The sequence below is a fragment of the Elephantulus edwardii genome, unplaced genomic scaffold (assembly GCF_000299155.1).
Source record: "Elephantulus edwardii isolate Elephantulus edwardi_28Jun2011 unplaced genomic scaffold, EleEdw1.0 scaffold00015, whole genome shotgun sequence".
NCBI lineage: Eukaryota > Metazoa > Chordata > Mammalia > Macroscelidea > Macroscelididae > Elephantulus > Elephantulus edwardii.
The window spans coordinates 21,783,400-21,803,024 of NW_006399765.1; the positions used below are offsets into that span (position 1 = coordinate 21,783,400).

Genomic DNA, 19,625 nt, shown 5'->3' on the forward strand with positions numbered 1-19,625 from the left:
TGGTGGCCTTTCAACCTTTATCTGAGAAAGCCAGAGAGCCTGCCAGGATTGTCTTAACCTCCTAGACTCTGCTGCTCTGTATTTCATTAACAGAGCTTTGATGCGTATTACTCATCCCGAACCTTTCAGCTCTGTGTTGGAGAACACCACTATGCTCTTAAAACCTCCTTTTTATAGCTCTTGTTTAAGAGTAATTTTCTTCCATAATCCTTCTTTAAATTCTATTTCTGCTCTTAAACTATGTGGAGTTTGGAGACTTAACAAGTTAATCTAAGTGTTTTTAAATTGATGTGGAGAAATCTGTTGACAATTTGGAAAACTTAATCTAACAACTCATCATATATATATCTATATGTATATATATTAAAAGAGGCAGTTTCTCATTTAATGATTTCATATGCACAAAGTGCTAAGTAAGGGCTAAGTGCTCTGTGATTGCTGGGTGTCATTAGTCCATGTCTTTGCAAAGACAGTATAAAAAGAATAATGAACAAACCTGTCTAGTTTTTCATATGAAATAAAGTGATTTTTTTAATCCCATAAATTATATAATATCTGTCTATCTACTAGGGAGTGCTGGTGGCTCAGTAGTAAGGAGTTGTGCTCCCAACCCAAAGGAGTACAGTTTGAATCCACCAGCTGCTCCATGGGAGAAAGATGGGCACACTCCTCTCGTAGGACTTACATAAGATTTACATCTTCTGACAACCCACTGGAGGGTCAGCTCTGAGTCGTTTCTGGCTTGATGGAACACAACGTCTGTCTACTATGTTCTAATAATGTCTACTTTTCGGGCATGGTGCTCTATTTTGGATGTAGTTTGACCTCTACCAAGAAATGGATTCCATGTGGCGGGGGCTTGCAGGACAGTAAGAGTGCCTCAGCATTTCCGAGTCTTTGAGTCTTTACCAAAGCTAGTGCATCTCGTCCCTCTCTAGGAAAGCAGCTGGTTGATTTAAATCACCAGTCATCTAGCTAGCAGCCAAACACCTTAACCACAGTGCCACCGGGGCTGTTTCTGTGCCAATTTGAACCTCCTTTTTTATTGCCTTAGAGGCCAGAGAAATATGACTCCAGAACCTAAGAGCTTAATTGTCACTGTTGTTTATGTGGTAGTGTTCCTTCAGTGATCGTAAGGTTTTCAGAGGCCTGTTATTTAGGAAGTAGAGGGCCCATCCTGCTTCCTAGTCTGTCTTAATTTGGGGAACTCCATCAAAACCTTTCCACCATGGGAAACACTTATGGCATTTGACACACCAGTGGCACAGCAACTCCAAGTTGAACTGACTTCCAGTCTGGGCTCTACCACTACACTACTATAACTGTGTTTTAGGTGTAGACGAGTCAGTTTTGAGTCAGTGTTCCCACCGTGTTTTAACCATTTCCATGTTTTATTGCCTTTCCATATAGGCATTCTTGTGTATGAACTTTCTGACGGCCTTAGTGAGCTCTTATGGTGTAGCCTTGGGGAAGTTGTGTTGCCAACCCAAAGAGTGAGTGATTTGAATCCAGAGAAAAATGAGCTCTCTTTTCCTGTGCAATTTCTAGCCTCATAAACCCAGCAGGGTCATCTGTGAGTGGGTTCTGACTCAACAGCATTGAGTGAGATGATCTTAGTGAGCCTTGGGAGCCCTGTGGGTAATTGCTCGTCTGCTAAGTGTAAGGTCAGTGGTTTGAACTCTCAAGCTGCTCAGCAGGAGAAAGACACAGCAGTCTACCACTGTGAAGATTATACAGCCCTGGAAACTGAGGCAATTCTGCTCTTGTCTTTAGGGGGTTGGGGTCCCAGAATTGACTCTGCAGCCCAGCTATGGAGTCTTTAAACCAGTGGTTACTCTGCACTGAAGAATCTGGGCAGTGAGGTTTTAATGAGAGACCACCTCCTCTCTAGATGAATGTTGAGATATGTTTGAAAGGCCTCTGGTCAAAACATGTCAGCTTTTTTCCTACCACTTTTACTGCTTATCCTTTTGCTTTGCATTAACTTGTGGGTCATGAGAGTCATATCCTCACTCATGGGGACATGCAGGACAGGGCAGTGTTTTATTCCGGGCTGCATGGGGCTGTCTCATCGTTCGGTCTGACTTGACAGCGGCTAACAGCAGGGACTCAAGGAAGAAATGAAGAGCTGATTTCATTTGAGTAGTGGAGTTTTTCTGATGAATGAGCTCTCTTGAGCAATAAAGTCTCTTGCTATTTGTGGAGTTATGACACGTAATTGATGTCTGTATTTGGACTCAGCAGGCAAAGGGCTCAGAGAGCAACTTGCCTACAGCCATGCAGCCAGGTGGGGAAATAGCACCATGAATGCTCTGTCCTGACACATAGTTTATCAAATCTAGCTCTGCTACTTGTGCTGTTTAATTTATGAGGTTTGGAGACAGGTAGGTCACTGGTGATCTTAGCGTGAGCTGTTTTGGTGGCATCATGAAGGTGAAAGCCAGATTGGAGTGGGCTGAAGCATGTGTGGGAGGTGAGGACACAGACACTGAGCAAAGACAACTCTCCCAAAGTTTGACTGTGATGTGAAGGGGAGGAAGAGGGATGAGTCATTTGGGGCGGGGGGGGGGGTTGATTGGTTTTTCCTTTTCTTAAATACATAGGAGACACTGAACTTGTTTAAATGTCACTGAGAAGAGAGCCAGTTGAGGGAGTGTGTTCAAAAATCTTTGTTGTATATTTATGTGTATAAAGTACTCAGTTTGCATGTCTTTATGATCCATTGCTTTTTGTATGATACAATATTGTTGTTTGTTGCTATTCTTTTAATTTTGATGTGTTCAAAAAACTTCTCACCATTGTTACTGTTGTTGTGTACCATCAAGTTGAGCCTGTCTCATAGCCACTCTCTGAACCTGAACCCTGTCGTATCCTGTGCCATCTTCATGATCTCCAACACCCTTGAGCCCATGGCTGCAGTCACTGTGTAGATCCATCTTAACACACTTGAGCCCGTTGCTACAGTCACTGTGTAAATCCATCTTGTCAAGGGCCTTCCTCTCTTATGCTGACCCTTTACCTTTTGAAGCATAATGTCCTTTTCCAAGATCTGGTCCCTCCTAACAGCACGCCTAAAGTATGTGAGATGAAGCATCATCATGCTTGCTTTCGGGGAGTACTCTGATTTTGCTTTTTTCAAGGCAGACCTATTTGTTGGCTTGGGCATCCATGGGACATTCAGAACTCTTCTCCAACACCACAATCCAAAGATGAGGTCTTCTTTTTCATCCTCATTCATTGTCCAACTTTCAGATGCATGAAAATAGAATGGCTTGGATCAGGCACACCCTAGTCTTTAAGCTGACACCATTGCTTTTTCATCCTCTGGTGAGGTCTCTCTAACAGCAGATTTTCCCAATGTGACTTGTCTTTTGATTTCTTCAGTCCTAGTACCATGGGTGTTGATTATGGATCCAAGCAAGATGAAGTCATTGACAGCTTTATTCTCTTCTTCATCTATTATGATGTTGCCTTTTGACTCAGTGGTGAGCACTTTTATTTTCTTGATGTTGAAGTGTAATCCATATTGAAGGCTGTAGTCCTTGAACTTCCACAGCAATCACTTCAAGCCCTCTTCAGTCTCAGCATGTGTCACCTGCACACTGCAGGTTGTTGATGAATCTCCATCTGATCCTGATCTTCTTCATCAAGTCCGGCTTCCTGAATGACTTAAGTGAAATCTGAACTATAACAGAAATATTCCTATAGCAGCATGTTGTTAGGAGCAGTTGAATCAAATCCCTCGTAGTAACCCAGCAGTGAGAGAGTAGCCCAGAAGGCTTTTCTTGCCAGTTATGCTTTACCAGAGCAGATCACCAGGCTTTTCTGGCGCAGAGCTGGTGGATAGTTTGGGTCCCACAGCCTTTCGGTTAGCACTCTTTAACCTTAGCACATTTTGGCGTTTGAGCTAGATGCTTTCTTTAAGGATGCTGCTGTAACGTGCTGCCTGGATGACTACAATTCATAGGGACCCTGTGAGCAGCAGATCAAAGCCTTGGCCTGTCTTGTCCCTCCGCACAAGCTCCAGCTGTGCTCAACCCTATTGTGCCCACTGTGTCAGTCCATCTCACGGAGGGGCCTTTCCTGTCACTGACCCTCTGTTTTGACCTGTCATGGTATCTTTTTGGAAGGACTGACCCCTCCTGACACCATGAACAAAGTCTGTGAGGTGAAGTGTCACCGTCCTTGCCTCTAAGAGCACTCTGGTTGCACTTCCTCCAGACAGATCTCTTTGTTCTTCTGGCAGTCCATAAAACGCTCAGTGCTCTTCACCACCACAGTGAAAGGCATCAGTTGTTCTTCAGTCTTCTTTACTCATCGTCCAGTGTTCCATGAATATGAAGCAATTACTATGGCTTGGGTCAGGCTCATCTTAGTGGTGAACCGACATCCTTGCTCTTTAGCACTTTAAAGAGGTTCTTGTGGCAAGGAGCTGCAACTACAATCCCAGAGGCGAACGGTTCGAATCCACCAGATGCTCTGCCAGGGAAGGAGGGGCAATCTCCTCCTGTACTAGTCAGATCTGATTTGACGGTACACGTACACACAAAAAAAATAATAAAATAAAATTAAAAAAAAGAGGTTCTTGAAGTGAATTTGCCTAATGCAGCATAGGGAGCCCTGGTGGCCTAGTGCCAAGAAGCTGTGCTGCAGTCCCGAAGGCTCCGTGGAAGAAGGATGGGCGATCTCCTCCTGTGCAGTTAACTGCCTCGGAAAACTGGCTGGAGGGTCAGCTATGGGTTGGTTACGACTCGACGGTCAGCAACAACAACAGTGCAGCTTGTCTTTTGATTTTTTTTTTTTTTGCTGCCACCATCGCTATTGATTGTGGATTTAAGTAAAATAATTCCTTATTTTCTTCAGTTTTCCTCCATCTGTCGTAATGTGACGTATTGGTCCAGTTATGAGTGCTGGAGATCCTGAAACTTCTGAGAAGAGAATTTCAGACCCTGACAAATTACGTTTTTGGTTAAACAGCTTTTAGTGATTCCTTAGAATTAATTTCTCAATAAACATCATTTAAATACAAAATTGTTACCAGTTATTGGAAAGTGTTTCATTATTAGATTAGAAGGATTGAGAACTGAGGTTGAAATTGCCTGGTTGATAGTCATCCATTCCTGAATAAATAAATTAGCTTCTTGGAGCCTCTGTTTCCTGTGATGACAGTGATATTACCAGTGTGTAGGATTACTCGTTAGTGCTTGAGTAACAACTTGCGGTTAGGAGCATCGACTTTATGTACTTGCAGTTTAAAATCTGTGTAATGTTTCCAGCTGACTCTCGAACATGTGCGTTTGAATTTCTTTTAAAAAACAACCAAAGCCAAAGTCAAACTCTTTGCTGTTGATTCAGAGTCAGCTCATAGCTGCTCCTCCAGCTGTGAGTTTCTGAAGCAGTAAATAGTACGGGACGCGGTTACCTGTCTTTCTCCCATGAAGCTGCTGGTGAATCCAGACTCCCCAGGAAAACATAGCCTTTGGCTTAGCATTGCAACTCCCTGTGTACTGTGCCACCAGAGCGCCCCTTTAAACTTCTGGGGTGCACTTAAGTGCAGATTTTTTTTTCTTCACTGTTGTTAATTGCCCAGTGGTCAAGTGTTGCTAGTATTGGCCAGGCAGAGCTTATCTCCAGGGAGAGAAGGGCAGCCCACTTAGGGTGATTAGCAGCTATGGACTTCAACCCAGAAGTCACAGTAGGGGAGAAAAATGCTCCTGTAAGTTCAGACCTGCTTTCAGGGGTTAACTGCCCTGTCAACGCTTAGTGAACCAATCTAATAAAGCAGCTGACACAACACCTGTTCCTGCTGCTCACAAGTCCACCCCCGACACATAGTGACCCTGTAGGACAGAGTAGAACTGCCACATAGGCTTTCCATGGCTGTGTGATTCCAGAAACAGATTACCGTATCTTTCTCTCTCGGAGCTGCTGTTGGGCTCAAACCATTGACCTTTCAGTTAGCAGCCTAGTGTATAAGAGTTGGCATAGCACGTGGCCCTTGGTTAGTTATCTGCTAGAATTCAGAGGCATTATTACTACCAGTAGGCGCTCTGGTGGTGTAGCACATAGCATGTTGCACTAACCAAGGGCCACACTTATCTGGTGGTTCAAATCCAGCTGCTCTGAGGGAGGATGGACCTTGTTAATAAAAAGCAGAGCCTCAGAGGGTTGCTGTGAGTTGGAAATTTTTTTTTTTATTAGTTGCCTTGCTGTTCTCTGCCTCCCTGGTTAGTTTCTGGACCTTTCTGCAAGCTGCTGTGGTAAAACAAGTGGTTGGAAGGATTTAGAGCTCTGTCCTGTACTTGCAGATCTCAGGGGAGACTCTGAAAGCCGTGCTGGGGAAACAGTAGGGCCATTCTTTATGGAAAAGAGTGAACTTGTGAAAGCGTGTACTTAACCAGCAAGTACATGGAGTCTCCTATATAAATAGCTCAGAAGAGCATATAGTTCTCACCATTTCACTGGCTTAGCCTCCCTGCTGGGAGAATGCTTGGCTTTCCTTCCAACAAGGTTATCTTAGAAAAGAGTTTGCTTTTGCTAATTCATTCCTTGATTCTTACTGTAAGAAGCTTGTTTTGGTTTACTGTTCTCGTTATGAATCAGTCTTTTCACTCAGATAATTTTCTTAGGTTCTCAGAGCTTGTGAAGATGACAGCCTTCTTGTGCTAGGATAGAAAGTTCTTAAATTTTCTGTTAGTCCTTGGAGTGGTCAGTTCATGTTTGTTGTTCTGTGTGTAATCCTTCAATCTGTTGACTAGACCAAGCCGATGTTTGCACAGTAGATCTTTATTTGGCCATATCCAGTGCCAGGATGCAAGAAGACAGAACAAGGACCCTTTTCTCCTAGAGGTTGCAGCTGAATAAGGGAGATGGATATTATTCAAAAAGATATTTTCCTAAGACCTTTATAAAGGAGAGAGACATGATCCTGCAGGGACATTTAACAGAGGCTGAGGAAAGACATCCTAAAGAAGTGATTCTGGAGATCTGAATGATGAATACTAATTGCATAGGTTGGGGTGAGAGGCATTGCAGCAAAGTAACAGTTTGTACAAAGGCCCTGTGGCAGAGAGGAGCAGAGTTCTCAAGAAAACTGGCATAGATAAGTGTGGAATCAGAAAGCAGTAAATGAGGGGGGTGAGAGTTGAGATGGGAGAGGTTGCCCCGGGCCCTGTTATGCAAACCTCGTAGAGATCCTGGTGAGCAGTGTTATCTTTAGATTCAAAGCAAAGGGGTGACACCCAGGAGCTTTAAATAAAGGAGAAAGTGAAAGATGGGCAAGTTTGAATTTTGGAAAGATAGCTTGGATCCCTGTGTTGAGGCCTTTTTTGGAGGAAGACTACAAAGGGATTGCTGAAGAATGATGAAGAGGCTGTAATGACATCAGCCAGGTGACATGGGCTGGAGTGTTGACAATACAAATAGATGAGTGTGATTGGAGTCCTGACTTGTTTAAAGCTCACAAAGCCACATGATGGATTGAGTAAGGATGTAAGAAAGAGGACTGTTCATACTAATCCTGAGATTTCTGCTTCATGCCATGGATGCTGGTGCTTTGCTTTGGATGGATGGGAACATGGGAGGAGGACAATACTGCAGAGGAGCATTGGTAATGAGTTAGAGACTGGATGTATTGAGCTGGGTACAGGAAGTAGGAAATGAACATATGAGCTTGGTGCCCATTACAGAGGTCTAGTTTGGAGATAATTGTCACATCTAGGTGAGAGTTGAAAGTGTAGTGAGGAGTAGACTATGGAGGGAAGGTGGGGGTGGAGGTGCTGTGCCTCAATCTGAGGAGCCCCAGCCTCTCCTGGCTGGGCAGAGGAATTGGTGTATCCACAGTGGAGATGAGTCAGGAGGCAGAACTCAGACAGGAGAGTGGCGAATAGAGTTAATGAGACAAGAAGTAGAGCTTCGTGAAGGATGGTGAAGTCAATAGGGTCAAATGCTAGTGACCTTAGCTTGGGCTGTTGGTATGTTGGAGGTGAGAGCCAGATTGCAGTGGGTTGAGACGTGTGGGAGGTGAGGATATAGACGGTGAGCACAGACAACTCTTTCCTGAAGTTTGGCTGTGATGTGAAGGGGAGGAGGGAAATATGAATCATAGAATTTCTTTATTTTGTTTTGCTTTTGCTTTTTTTTAAGGTTGAAAAGGCTTGAATTTGTTTAACTGCTGTTGGAAATAAACCCAGTTAAGGAAGAAGGAATTTAAGAAAGAGAACAACTGAAAAAGCCAGAGCCAGTTTTGACTCTTAGCAGCCCGTTGTTGTTAGTTGCCATCAAGTTGACTTACAGCTCATTGTGACCTTGTGAATAACAGATCAGAACACAGCCCCTATCTTGCATCATCCTCAGAATCACTGCCATGTTTGAACCCTACTGTAGTCACTGTGTCAGCCAGTCTCGTTGAGGGATCATCGCTTTTGCTGACCCTTCACCTTTCCCCGTGTAATGCCCTGTTCCACAGCCTGGCCCCTGATAACGCGTCCAGAGTACAAGAAATGACGTTTCCCCATCTTTACGTCTAAGGAGCACCCTGGTTCACGTCTTCCAAGACAGACTTGGTGGTTCTTCGGCAGCACATGAGATACTCAGTACTCTTTGCTAACACCACAATTCAAAGGCATGAATTCTTTGGTTTTCCTTTTCTCTTTGTCCAACTCTCAGATGCTTAGGAAGCAATTGGAAATACCATGAATCAGATCAGGCTCACTGCACCTTAATCTTTTCATTAACATCCTTGCTCGCTAGCAGTTTGTGGAGGTCCTTGAATTTAATTTGCCCAATGTCATATGTCTCTCAATGTCTTGACTGCTGCCACTGTGAGTGTTGATTGTGGATCCAAGTAAAGTGAAATCCTTGACAACTGCAGTATTTTCCCATCCACCGTGATGTTGTCTATTGAGTCATTGATAAGGGTTTTTGTTTTCTTGATGTTGAGATGTAATCCATATTGAAGACTTTGATCTTTGGTAAATCCTTCAAATCGTCTTTACTTTCTGGAAGCAGAGTTCTGTTATCTGTCTAACACAGGTTGTTGATGAAAGTAGTAAATAGCCCCAAAGTTCTAGTGCTTCCTAGATCTTTACAGAAGCAGATGCTACCTCTTTCTTCTGTGGAGTAGCCAGGGTGGTTGACCCACCAACTTTTCACTTAACAGCCAAGCATTTTGAATCACTGTGCTACCAGGACTCTTTAGGAAAGAGAAAGTTCAGTTTATTCATTTGGTCATCAGATGTTTATTTGAGCACCTACTCTGTGCCAGACACCTTCCAGATGCTAGGGATTCCGCAGTGAGCAGAACAGATAAAGGCAAGTCTCAGCTGTGATGGAGCGTACACTGGGCTGCAGAAGACAGATGATAGATGAACTGACCCATAACAGGACCAGAGTGAGAAATATTAAAAGAAAAATAAGCCAGAGTGAAACAAGGAGATAGAGTGATAAGGAGAGGCAGTGAGAGTGAAACAAGGAGATAGAGTTATAAGGAGAGGCAGTGAAGGAGGCCACTGCAAAACTGTGTTAGGGACCAGGGAACTGAAGGAAGTGATAGAGGGAGGGAACCCTTCCTGAGGTTGCAGTGATAACAGGCGCAAAGACCTTGACCCAGGAACTTGTTTGGTGTGTTCAAGAGCAAGGAGGCCTTTGGGATGGGGAGATAGACAGTGAGATCTTGGGGGCATTAGGAGGGTCAGCTCAGAGGATTGGAGATCAAGGACAAGATTTTAGATTTTGCTCAGAGTAAAATGAGAAGCCATTAAAGAATTTTGAGTGAAGAAGTGATGTGATCTGATGTGTGTCTTAAGTGAATTCTCCTGCCTGCTGTGGAGAGAAGGATGTGGGCTGGGAATGGTAGGTAAGAGCAGAAACAGAGAGACAAGTTCAAGGGTTGGTGGTGGAAGAGTCATGAAGGGATCTGATTCTAGGTTCTACCAAAGGCATGACGTTCCTGAAAAGGTAGGTGGAGATAGGAATTACAGAGGTGGAAGGTTGGACCCCAGCTGTCTTGTAATAGATGAGAGTACAGGATGGATGCACAAGTATGTCAGTTGATAGCTTGCTTCCTCACAGGATGTGAGTCTCCTTGTAGTGGTTTCTAATTTCTAACTGAAGTAGGAGGCTACCTACCACATTTGTTGTAAGGAGGAAAGTGATTAATGGTGAAGATTAGAAGAGAAAGATATTTGAGTTGTTGTTGTGTGCTGTTGCATTGTAACTAACCCATAGCTGACACTCCTGCAGGATTGTGAAGGCTAGTGCACTCCAGTGGCACAGTGGTAAGAAGCTGAGCTGCACTCCTGGAGGCACATGGTTCGAATCCACCAGCTGCTTGGGAGGAGAAAGAGGGACAGACTCCTCCAGTGCCTTTAACTGTCTCTGAAAACCCACCAGAGAGGCAGCCATGGATCAGCTCCTACTCAGTGGTACACAGGAACCACAGTGATGGAATTATTGGCCATAACTGGGTTCTGAAGATGGGATGGTCATTGTTGGTCTTAACTTTGGGAGTGGAGGGGATAAGGGGAGCTGGTGTAAAAGTTACTACATAAAGGGGTGTGACCTCAAAGACTCCTCCGTGACAGTAACACCCAGGTAGCACTTCATGGGAAGAAATGTGGCCCTGAACTTCCTTCTTCAACTCAGGCCTCCCTCCTTTCCAGCCTGCTCATTTATTGCTGCTAATTGCCCAGATGGCAGTTGGGCATATGAGAAGCAGACTGGCTGGGTGTGGATCCTGCACTTTCTGGCTAAAACCAATTGAAGCTCTTGGTGCTTGAATTCCTCACCTGTATAATGGGGATAATGAGTGGCCCAGCTTCCCAGGGCTTTGGTAGGGACTGGCTGCCTGCCCCTAGTGTGAAGGTCAGTTGTTGTTATTATTATTATTACTACTACTACTACTAGTGTTCTGTTCAGTTTCTTCTTTCTCTGGTTCTACCAAGCACTGGAGATTTTTTAGTATTGCTGATTCCTTTTCCAACATAGAGCAAGAGAACGGTCATCGTTGACCACCCCTGCTGTGTGTCAAAAACCAGACTTAGTCATCAATCGTAGACAGTACCTCTCCTGGACAAATTACCTGTCACACCTGGGGTCGCTATGAGTCAGAGTCAGCGCAATAGCAGCTGGTTCTGCCTGTCAGGTGCCTGTGTACCGTCTCTAGACCACATGCCACTGCTCTGACTCCTCCTCTTTTTGTGCAGTAGGAAACAAGCTTCATGGAGTTTTAATTACCCACCTGGAACATGGCTGTGCGTTGAACTGCTTACGCGGAGGTTGGTGGTTTGAGCCCACCAGCTCCGTGAGAGAAAGATAAGCGGCCTGCTTGTCCCATAAAGATGAACAGCTTCTGAAACCTGATAGGAGGCTGCTGTGCATTTGAATTGACCAGGTGGCAGTGCGGGGAGGGGAGTTGGCATTTTGACATCATTGTACATCTAACAGAGACACGTGCCTAGTCTGGAATCAAGTTCTGTCCCAATTGCAGACCCCGGTCTTTCTTACCACCCAGGCTGTGTCATGCTGTCTGTAAGAAAGAACCTGAAGAAATGCTAATATGCTCATTTCCAACCTGCAGAAATACTGTTTCATTCATGTGATTCAGACTAATACCTCTCTATTCCAACGCCTATAGTCCAAGCCACTGTCATCACTCTTCCTTCAGGAGTCATCTGTCGGAAGTGAAAGCCAGCCCGTGCCACCTCCCACCTTCCCCCCGTTTCTGTGCATCTCTAGGGACTTCTCATTCCTTTCAGAGGGAGAATCCTCAAGTGGAGTTCTGGTGGAGGTCCTTTGTCATGAAGACCTCCTCTTGTGCCTACCGCTGCCATTGATTCTGACTTGTAGTGACTCTGAAGGACCTAGGACTGGCCCTAGGGCTTTCAGAACGATGAATCTCTTAAGGAAACAGAAGGCCACATCTTTTTCCATGGAGCAGCTGGTGAATTTGAACTGTTCACTTTCTGGTTTGCCAGTGAGTGCTTTAAATACTGTGCCAGCAGGGCTCCTTCTCTTGTGCCTGTTGGAGAGAATAAAGAAAAATGTTTTCCTTCATCAAAGAGCAATTTAGAAGTGCAACAATTCCTAATTTTTTTTATGAAAATAAAATCAAACCTTCTCCTGTCTAGTTGATTCCAGTTCATGGTCACATTCAACCCGCTTTCTGAGGCTATAAATCTTTACAGAAGAAGACTGTCTATTCGGTCTCTGGTGAAGCAGCTGGTGGGTTCGAACACCAACCTTTCCATTAGCCATGCAGTGCATGACTCATTACACCACCAGGGCTGCTTCTCTTAGGGGGACAGAGTAAGAGTAGGTTAGGAGTCCTGGTCAGACTTTCCAACCCTTCATCAGGAAACAGTTAAGACAGTCAGCTTCCACAGAGCTAAAGCCTAGAAACCCTGTGGTCTGCTGTCTTCCTGGGTCACTGTGGTTCAGCAGAGGACTGGGTTTTTTAAGAGAAGGTTAACACTGAACATTAAGACTGGTAACTGCTGGTGCTTCGATTTCTGAAGGGACTCTCCCTGGTAGAAGCAGCCACTCGTCCCAGCGAAGTCCCTGTGCCCTGTGCCGAGCCCATATTGCTGCTGCTGCTAGGTGCTCCATAGCTGCGCTCATGCCCGGTGGGTGAGGAAGTGGACATGGGAGATCTGGAGTTGAAGCTGTAGACCAGCATCTTCATGGCTGGAGTGGGCTCAGGGTTTCTGTTAGTTACCACTAATACTAGCACAGCATACATTCGTGCTAGCCTACATTTACAGTTTCATTCTAAGTGAGATTCACGGGGCCTTAGTGGCTCAGTGGTGGAGCGCTTACCTTGCTTGCAGGAGGCCCGGTTTGGTTCCTGGCCTGTATACCTCAGGCACAGCCCCCACTCTCTGTCAGTGGTGATGCTTACATGATGCTGTGATGCTGACGAGGCTTCATCGGAGTTTCTGCACTGAGATGACTAGGAGGAGAGCCTGCTGATCCTCATCCAGTAAACGCTCTGGATGATGGCCATCTCATCCAGCACTGACTGTGGGGGCGGCACAGGCCGGGGCAGCTTTCTCTTCAACCATGTATAGAGTTGCCCTGAGTCAAGAGCTGGATTTTAAGAACAGCAACTCAAGAGTCCAGGTGCCCAGCAAGACATAAACAGAGGTTCTGGAACTAGGTTTTCTGGGTTCAAGTCCAGATCCCTCAGGTGGAGGAGCTTTTACCTTGTGACCAAAGACACAGGATTGAATCTCTTTGGCTTCTGTTTGGCCTTTTGTAAAAGTTTAGCCTTGAACCCTGGTCCTCCAGCTCCTTTAATCATTGCTCATTGGCTGAGCAGCATTTGGACTTGTACAGACTTGGATGTTTTATTCTCCTAATGCTGATCACAATTCTTAAGAGTTATTTTTATCCTCTGAAGTTGCTTTTCTGTAGTCAGTGAAGCACTTCCCCCTTGGTTCCTAGCTTCCCCCTAAAGCAAAAGTTGCAGACTGGTGGCCCCAGGGTGGGGAAGCCTATAAACGAGCTTTTCTGGAAGCATGTTCTTAAAAACAGACTCATTCCTAGTGGCAAGAAGCTGCACTGCAATCCCAGAGGTGCACGGTTCAAAGCCGCCACATGTTCTGCTGGAGAAGGAGGGACAATCTCCTCCTGTACCAGTTAGATCCGATTTGACAGTACACACACAAAAAACAATAATAAAAACAAATTTAAAAAAAAGACTCATTATTTTGGGTTGCAGTTGAAGCTTTACAATTCATATTTTGACCTCTGGAAGAGGCAGAGCTGGTACCCTGGGCTCTGTCCCTAAAGGCCCCCATCATCTGAGACTGAAGAGTCTCAGACTCTTGGCTGCTTGAATGGGGAGGGAATCTCCCTGCACCTGTTGGCTTTTACCCACCCACGCCTCTCCTTGAGGTTGCTCACTTGGCCTTGCCCTGCGAGTTTATAACTCTGCACTCGACTGTCTTCTCATTCACTTAGTGTGATCCTGGTGACTGCATCATTTGGAATGCCACTGGGTTGGTACGAGTGGAATGTAGGAGTGGAGTTAGAGAGTCATGTAACTCATAGCCCAGCATGGAGTATAACCAAAGCTAATTGCTTTGAGTACTCTTGAACTTAACTCTGACTGGTGACCGTGAAGGAAATCTTATATTTTAATTTGGGCAGCAGGACTCCTCTGAAATGAGATGTATAACAAACAGATCTTACCACCAGGGACTTGACACTATGGGTATTGGTTCCTGCAAGTCCAAAACTTGGCTGCCAGCCTCATGGGCTGGTCTCCTTGACCACGTCCCCCAGCCTCCTTAGGTCCCTGCTAGGTGAAGCCAGGCCGCTTCCTAGTGGATTCTTGTTCCTGACAAACTGGCTTCCTGGCCCAGGGACCGTACGTCCCAGGTTCATGAGCAGAATGCTGGGTCTTAGTCATCAGGGTGTTTCTCTTGTGGGTTCTCGTGTGTGGTTTAATCTTCTGCTCCTTGGAAAACCTGAAAGACCTTCTCAAAGATTAAAAATCTGTTCAGGTGCTCAGTTCCCGCTTCTAAAGTCCAGTCTGCATAGAGCTGTTAGCTAAAAGCAGAGGTGTAATGGCCGCTGTGCCCTGGAGTTGCAGGATAATGATGGGGATCCAAGCCTGGGGCTCCTGGAGGTGGTGTGGAGAAGCTGGGCTCTGGGAGAGGATCTGAACACAGGGCAGGTCACTTTTTCTAGTAGTGGAGACTCACCTTGCGAAGCATATGTGACTGGGACTTGTGGGGGGGGGCGTTGTGTGGACTTCGTGAGTGTGCTGTGTTTCAGTAATATAGGATTTTGTTCTCTCTCCTGGAAGTAAGACCATCTCTTGGAAAGCAAGGTTTCTGAACAATGACATCATTCATAGAAGTTAACTTTTTATCATAAAAATATTGGAAAAAAGAGACAGCTTTGAAGATTTTCTTTTCTTTGTTTCAATATCTTGTTATTAACCTACTTTTTGCAGAAAAGGGAAGTAAGAACATGGACTGTGAAAGTAAAATATCTTGCACACCCATGTTTATCGGGCTTTGTTTACAATTGCAAAGAGTTGGAAACAACCTAAGTGCCCATCAACAAATGAATGGACAGAGAAGCTGTGATGTATTCACACAATGGAATACCATGCTTCATTGAAAAACAAAGAACTCGTGAATTATTATACAAAATGGATTACCCTGGAGGACATAATGCTGAGTCACGAAAGGACAAATAACTGCATAGTATCACTGTTGTAAAACGGGACTGACATAGAGGTTGGGGGAGATTGAGAAAGATGATGGGATAAATATGTATACTGCATTGAAACAGATGAGAGAGAGAATTGTTTAAAAGGGATATATGAGTAGGTATTATTGTCATGACAGGAGTCCAGAACAAAGGCTACATACTGGAGTGGACTTGAGGGGAGAGATTGTTTAATAATGAAAGGCTTTTTTGTTTTTTGGGGTTTTTTTTTGAGAGCAAGAGAAAGACACTGAGGTTTATTAGATGTTCATAATAGACTATGAACGGGTCAAGACAGATTGACTCTGTTCTTACAAAAGGGTTTATATATCTTTTGTTTGGGGAGTGGGGTTTAAACAGTTGACGGGTGCACTCCTAATGGATGGATGGTGACTTTTGGCCATCTTCTTTGTCTCCATTATCTTGTCCTAGATAGAGTCTGTTTCTTGCCATATTCTTTGAGAGTCTGTTTTTATTGTCATATAGCAGCGCAGGAGAGGAAGGTCCTCTATGAGGTGGATTGATTCAGTGACTAGGATAATCGGGATGGGTGTGTTGGAGACAGTGCGAATGGCACAGGACAGAGCAGAGGTTAGGGCTCTTATACATAGGGTCGCGACGGCACATAACAACAACAAGCCCGGATTCCTATGTCTCTTGTTTCTGTTGTTATATTGCCACAGTCTTTGTCAAAACCAGTTATTTGATCTCCTTTGTCAGTGTGTCTCCTTTGCCATTGCCTGTCATTCCCCCCGTGAGAGATTTCACCCTAATTCTTTAGGAAAGGGGTCGTCATTCTCTTAGCTAATTCCTGCTGGGAAAGGGCGTTGTAGGTTCTAGGGTGAAGATCTTCTCTCACTATTCTAAAGGACCCCTTCGGCAATAGGAAACATATAGACTATCGTGGTGATTGATTTTGGAACTTAGATGCACTTTCTTTTACTTTTCGAAGAGAAGAATGACTGGAGGGGAGGGGTGCGCAGGGAGAAAAGTGCAAAAATAAATGAATGGAAAGACAAAATCCCTGTAAATTTTCATTAAAATTAATAATAAAATTTAAAGACAAGAAATTATAGTTAAGAAAAATGTAATGCCCGTTTCAATTAAGATGTAATTGATGAAGAAATGATGTTTACTTTGTTAAATCTTGGGGGGGGAGAAAGTAAAATATCTGGGGTCAGGGTTTTTTCCATTTTGTCTGTTTTTATTAATTTTATATAAAGATCATAAAACATACTCCATTATGTTGGTTTCTTAAGCTTTTAATTATATTTTACAATTTTAATTTGAATGAACATTTACAAAGCTAATTGGTTTTCTGGTCAGCTAGTTATATGTAGTTTATTTGTTTTGGTTTTTTTGGGTTTTTTTAATGGTATTAATCACCCTGCTCATGTGCAGCTGCAGTCCCCGCCCAGTACCTGTGACTCTGGTCTCCATGAATCCGTCTCCCATTCCTGGCTGTGTGGCTATTGGCAAGTTAGTTAACTTCGCCGTGCCTTGACCTGGACTTATAAATTATTATTTCTAAATCTGATGGACTAGAGGGCGGTTCTGCCCCAGGGGAAGTTTGGTATAGCCCAGAGACATTTTTGCATTTTGTGGTGCTGGGAGAGGCTGCAGGCATCTCATAGGTAGAGTTCAGGGATTCTGCTTAACATCCTACAATGTGCAGGGCTACCCCACAACAGAGAGTTGTGCTGACATTGAGAAACCCTGTTCTCAGTAAATGGGAATGGTAATAGGGCCAGGTTATAGGATTTGTATGAAAATTATTGTTGTTGTGTACTGTCGAGGAGGAACCGACTGATAGCGGACACTCCTGTAGGTTTTCAGAGGTTTGCCTCTGGGAGGACAGTACCCACCTTTCTGCCACAGAGCAGCTGCTGGATTTGAACTTCATGGCTTAGGATTGGCAACACAACTTGGTACCACTAAGCCAAGTTAGAATATGTTAAATACTCAGAACAATAACTAGCATAGAGTAACTGCTATGCAGTGATTAGCTACTATTATTCCTCTTGTAATCAGAGCTTCAAATAGGTTCATTCCAATTTAACTCTGTACTAAGATTTTATCTTTCCACCCTAAGTGTATTGAATCAATACCCTGTAGATCTTGGTAAGATGCAGGTAAAGGTTTAGTATATCTGCGGTGGACATTTAAATTCGCAACAAGAGATCAAACTAGAATGAACCCGTTTGAAACCCTGATACTTTTCCCCCCGCTTCATTCAGACGTGTTCCTATTTTAAAATGTTTTATTATTTTTAATGTCTTTACAGTATCATAAATGATCTTTTATGTTAATGTTGCATATACCTAATATGCCTTTCTTTCTTTCTCACCAGATGAAATTAAAACCGAAATAGAGAAGCAGAGGTAAGCTTTAGCATTTCTTCACTGCTGATATACATTCTTAAGGGAATAAGTAGGCATCATGGGGACCTCTTACCGTGCTGTCTCCTAATTTTACTCCTCAAGGACAGACACACTCAGCACAGCACTGGGCACATGTTGTTAGGTGCTACTGAGTCGACTCTTTGTGACCCTGTGAACAAAGGATCTGAACCCTGCCCTATCCTGTACCATCCTCATCATCATCTCTGATATACCGGAGTCCATCGCTGTAGTCACTGTGTCAGTCCATCTTGTTGAGGCTCTTTCTTTCACTGACCTTCCAACCTTCCAAGCATGATGTCCTTTTCCAAGGACTGGTCCCACCGAATAAGTGGGCACATAATATGACTTAATCTTGAGTCTGAACCGGTGCCAGATAGGTTGCTGGCTAAACAGTTGCCTATTTGAGGGAAAGGATAAGGAAGATCCTTGTACCTTTTCCTGCCAGAAGCAGCAAAGCCCTTGTGGCTTTGGATGACACGGCTCTGTAGGCAGGAGAACGGCTTGGTCCGGGAATGTTACTCCTGGTGACCATGGTAATGATTCTGGGTAGTCACAGTTCACAGGTATAGCTCTGTTAGAGCTCACACCAGGACGCAGTCTAAGACCTCACTGTCTGCATCCGGCACCTGGGAGATTTTCTAATGCACAGATTTAACCTTTTCATGCTTTGGTCCCATCATTACCAGTTCTCAGCCACTATTAGACAATCACAAGTGGAATGGGAAGCTAAGGTGGTATGTAGGGAGAGCAAATGTCTTTTTTTCCCTCCCTCAGATCTTCTTTGTTTTCTGCTTTTTCCCTAGGCTTGGCGCTGTCGCACCACCAAAGGCAAACTTCATTGAAGCTGACAAGTATTTCCTTCCATTTGAGCTAGCTTGCCAGTCCAAGTCCCCACGAGTGGTCAGCACATCACTCGACTGCTTGCAGGTAACATGATGCCATTTGATTTTGTGCAGGGCATTCCCCCCAAGTTGTAGGTGGTCCCTGCATAGCAGCCATCCTGGTCACCCCAATGCTCAGATACCCTCAGAACGATAAAGGAGCAGTCAGCTTACTCTTCCCCTCAGTGTGAGGAAGACAAAGAAGGAGCAGAGTTCTGAACTCTTTAGCTCAAGTAAAAATTTGTTTCCCTAGAAATATTTGATTTGTTGAATTCCCTTTCACGTTTTAACGGAAATGTTTAGCATTAATTGGAATATTTGCTACATGTGAGCGCATAAGGCAATTTTATGCAGTCTTTTTCTTGATAGCATTAAAATGCATAATCTCAAGTAGAGAAGTAGATAATTAGAGCCATAAATAATTTTTTTTTAAAATAATTTTCTTATAATTCACCCTTTACTGAAGAAGCAAGACTAGAGCTGTTAGGAGGACCTGTCCCGCAGCGTGCAGGTAGTGAGAGGCAGAAACGAGCCGACGTGTTGGCTTTCTTAGTCTCTAAAAACAAAAAAAAAACCCCAAAAACAAAAACCAACCCAAACCAAAAACAAAACAAAAAAACGCACCAAAAACCACAACTCATTGCCACGGAGTCAAAACTGCCTCGTAACTGAGTCTCCAGTGAGTTTTCTGAGGCTGTGAATCACAGGAACGGAAAGCCCACTGGCTGGAGCGCCAGTCTTCCACTTAGTGTACGGAGTGCAAACTGTGTCATCTTATGGTGTTAAAAAGTGAAGGGTGCTCTGGAACACCGCATAGGCATCATTTCCCCTCAGGTGGTTTTTGCAAAGCCTGTTGGACGGCCTTTCCCCAGTGTGGGGGAGGTAACTTCTGCTTGGAACTGGAAGGTGAAGTTGGGTTTGGGCAAGATTGAAGCTGGAGACACTCCCACGTTGTCTGCTGGGCGGTTAAGGCCATTCATTGAACTTGGCCAGGTGCTAAGGTGAAAGGCGCTGGCATTGGAGTGTCATGAGAATAGTTAGCTAAGAGGATCCTCTCCCCACTGGGAGAAGCCTGGAGAAATCCTTGCTGTTCTGCCAGCTGATAAAAAAAAGTCTCTGG

The 19,625-nt window shown here is 44.4% G+C and overlaps 1 protein-coding gene across 1 annotated transcript in view; it reads left to right on the forward strand.

The window, feature by feature from the left end:
- Nucleotides 1–19,625, forward strand: part of ARFGEF2 (ADP-ribosylation factor guanine nucleotide-exchange factor 2 (brefeldin A-inhibited)) — a 97,204-nt gene that overhangs the window by 4,249 nt on the left and 73,330 nt on the right. The window contains exons 2-3 of the mRNA XM_006881619.1: nucleotides 17,573–17,603; nucleotides 18,428–18,551. Coding sequence (XP_006881681.1) covers nucleotides 17,573–17,603; nucleotides 18,428–18,551 — 155 coding nt within the window. The remainder of the gene's footprint in view (nucleotides 1–17,572; nucleotides 17,604–18,427; nucleotides 18,552–19,625) is intronic.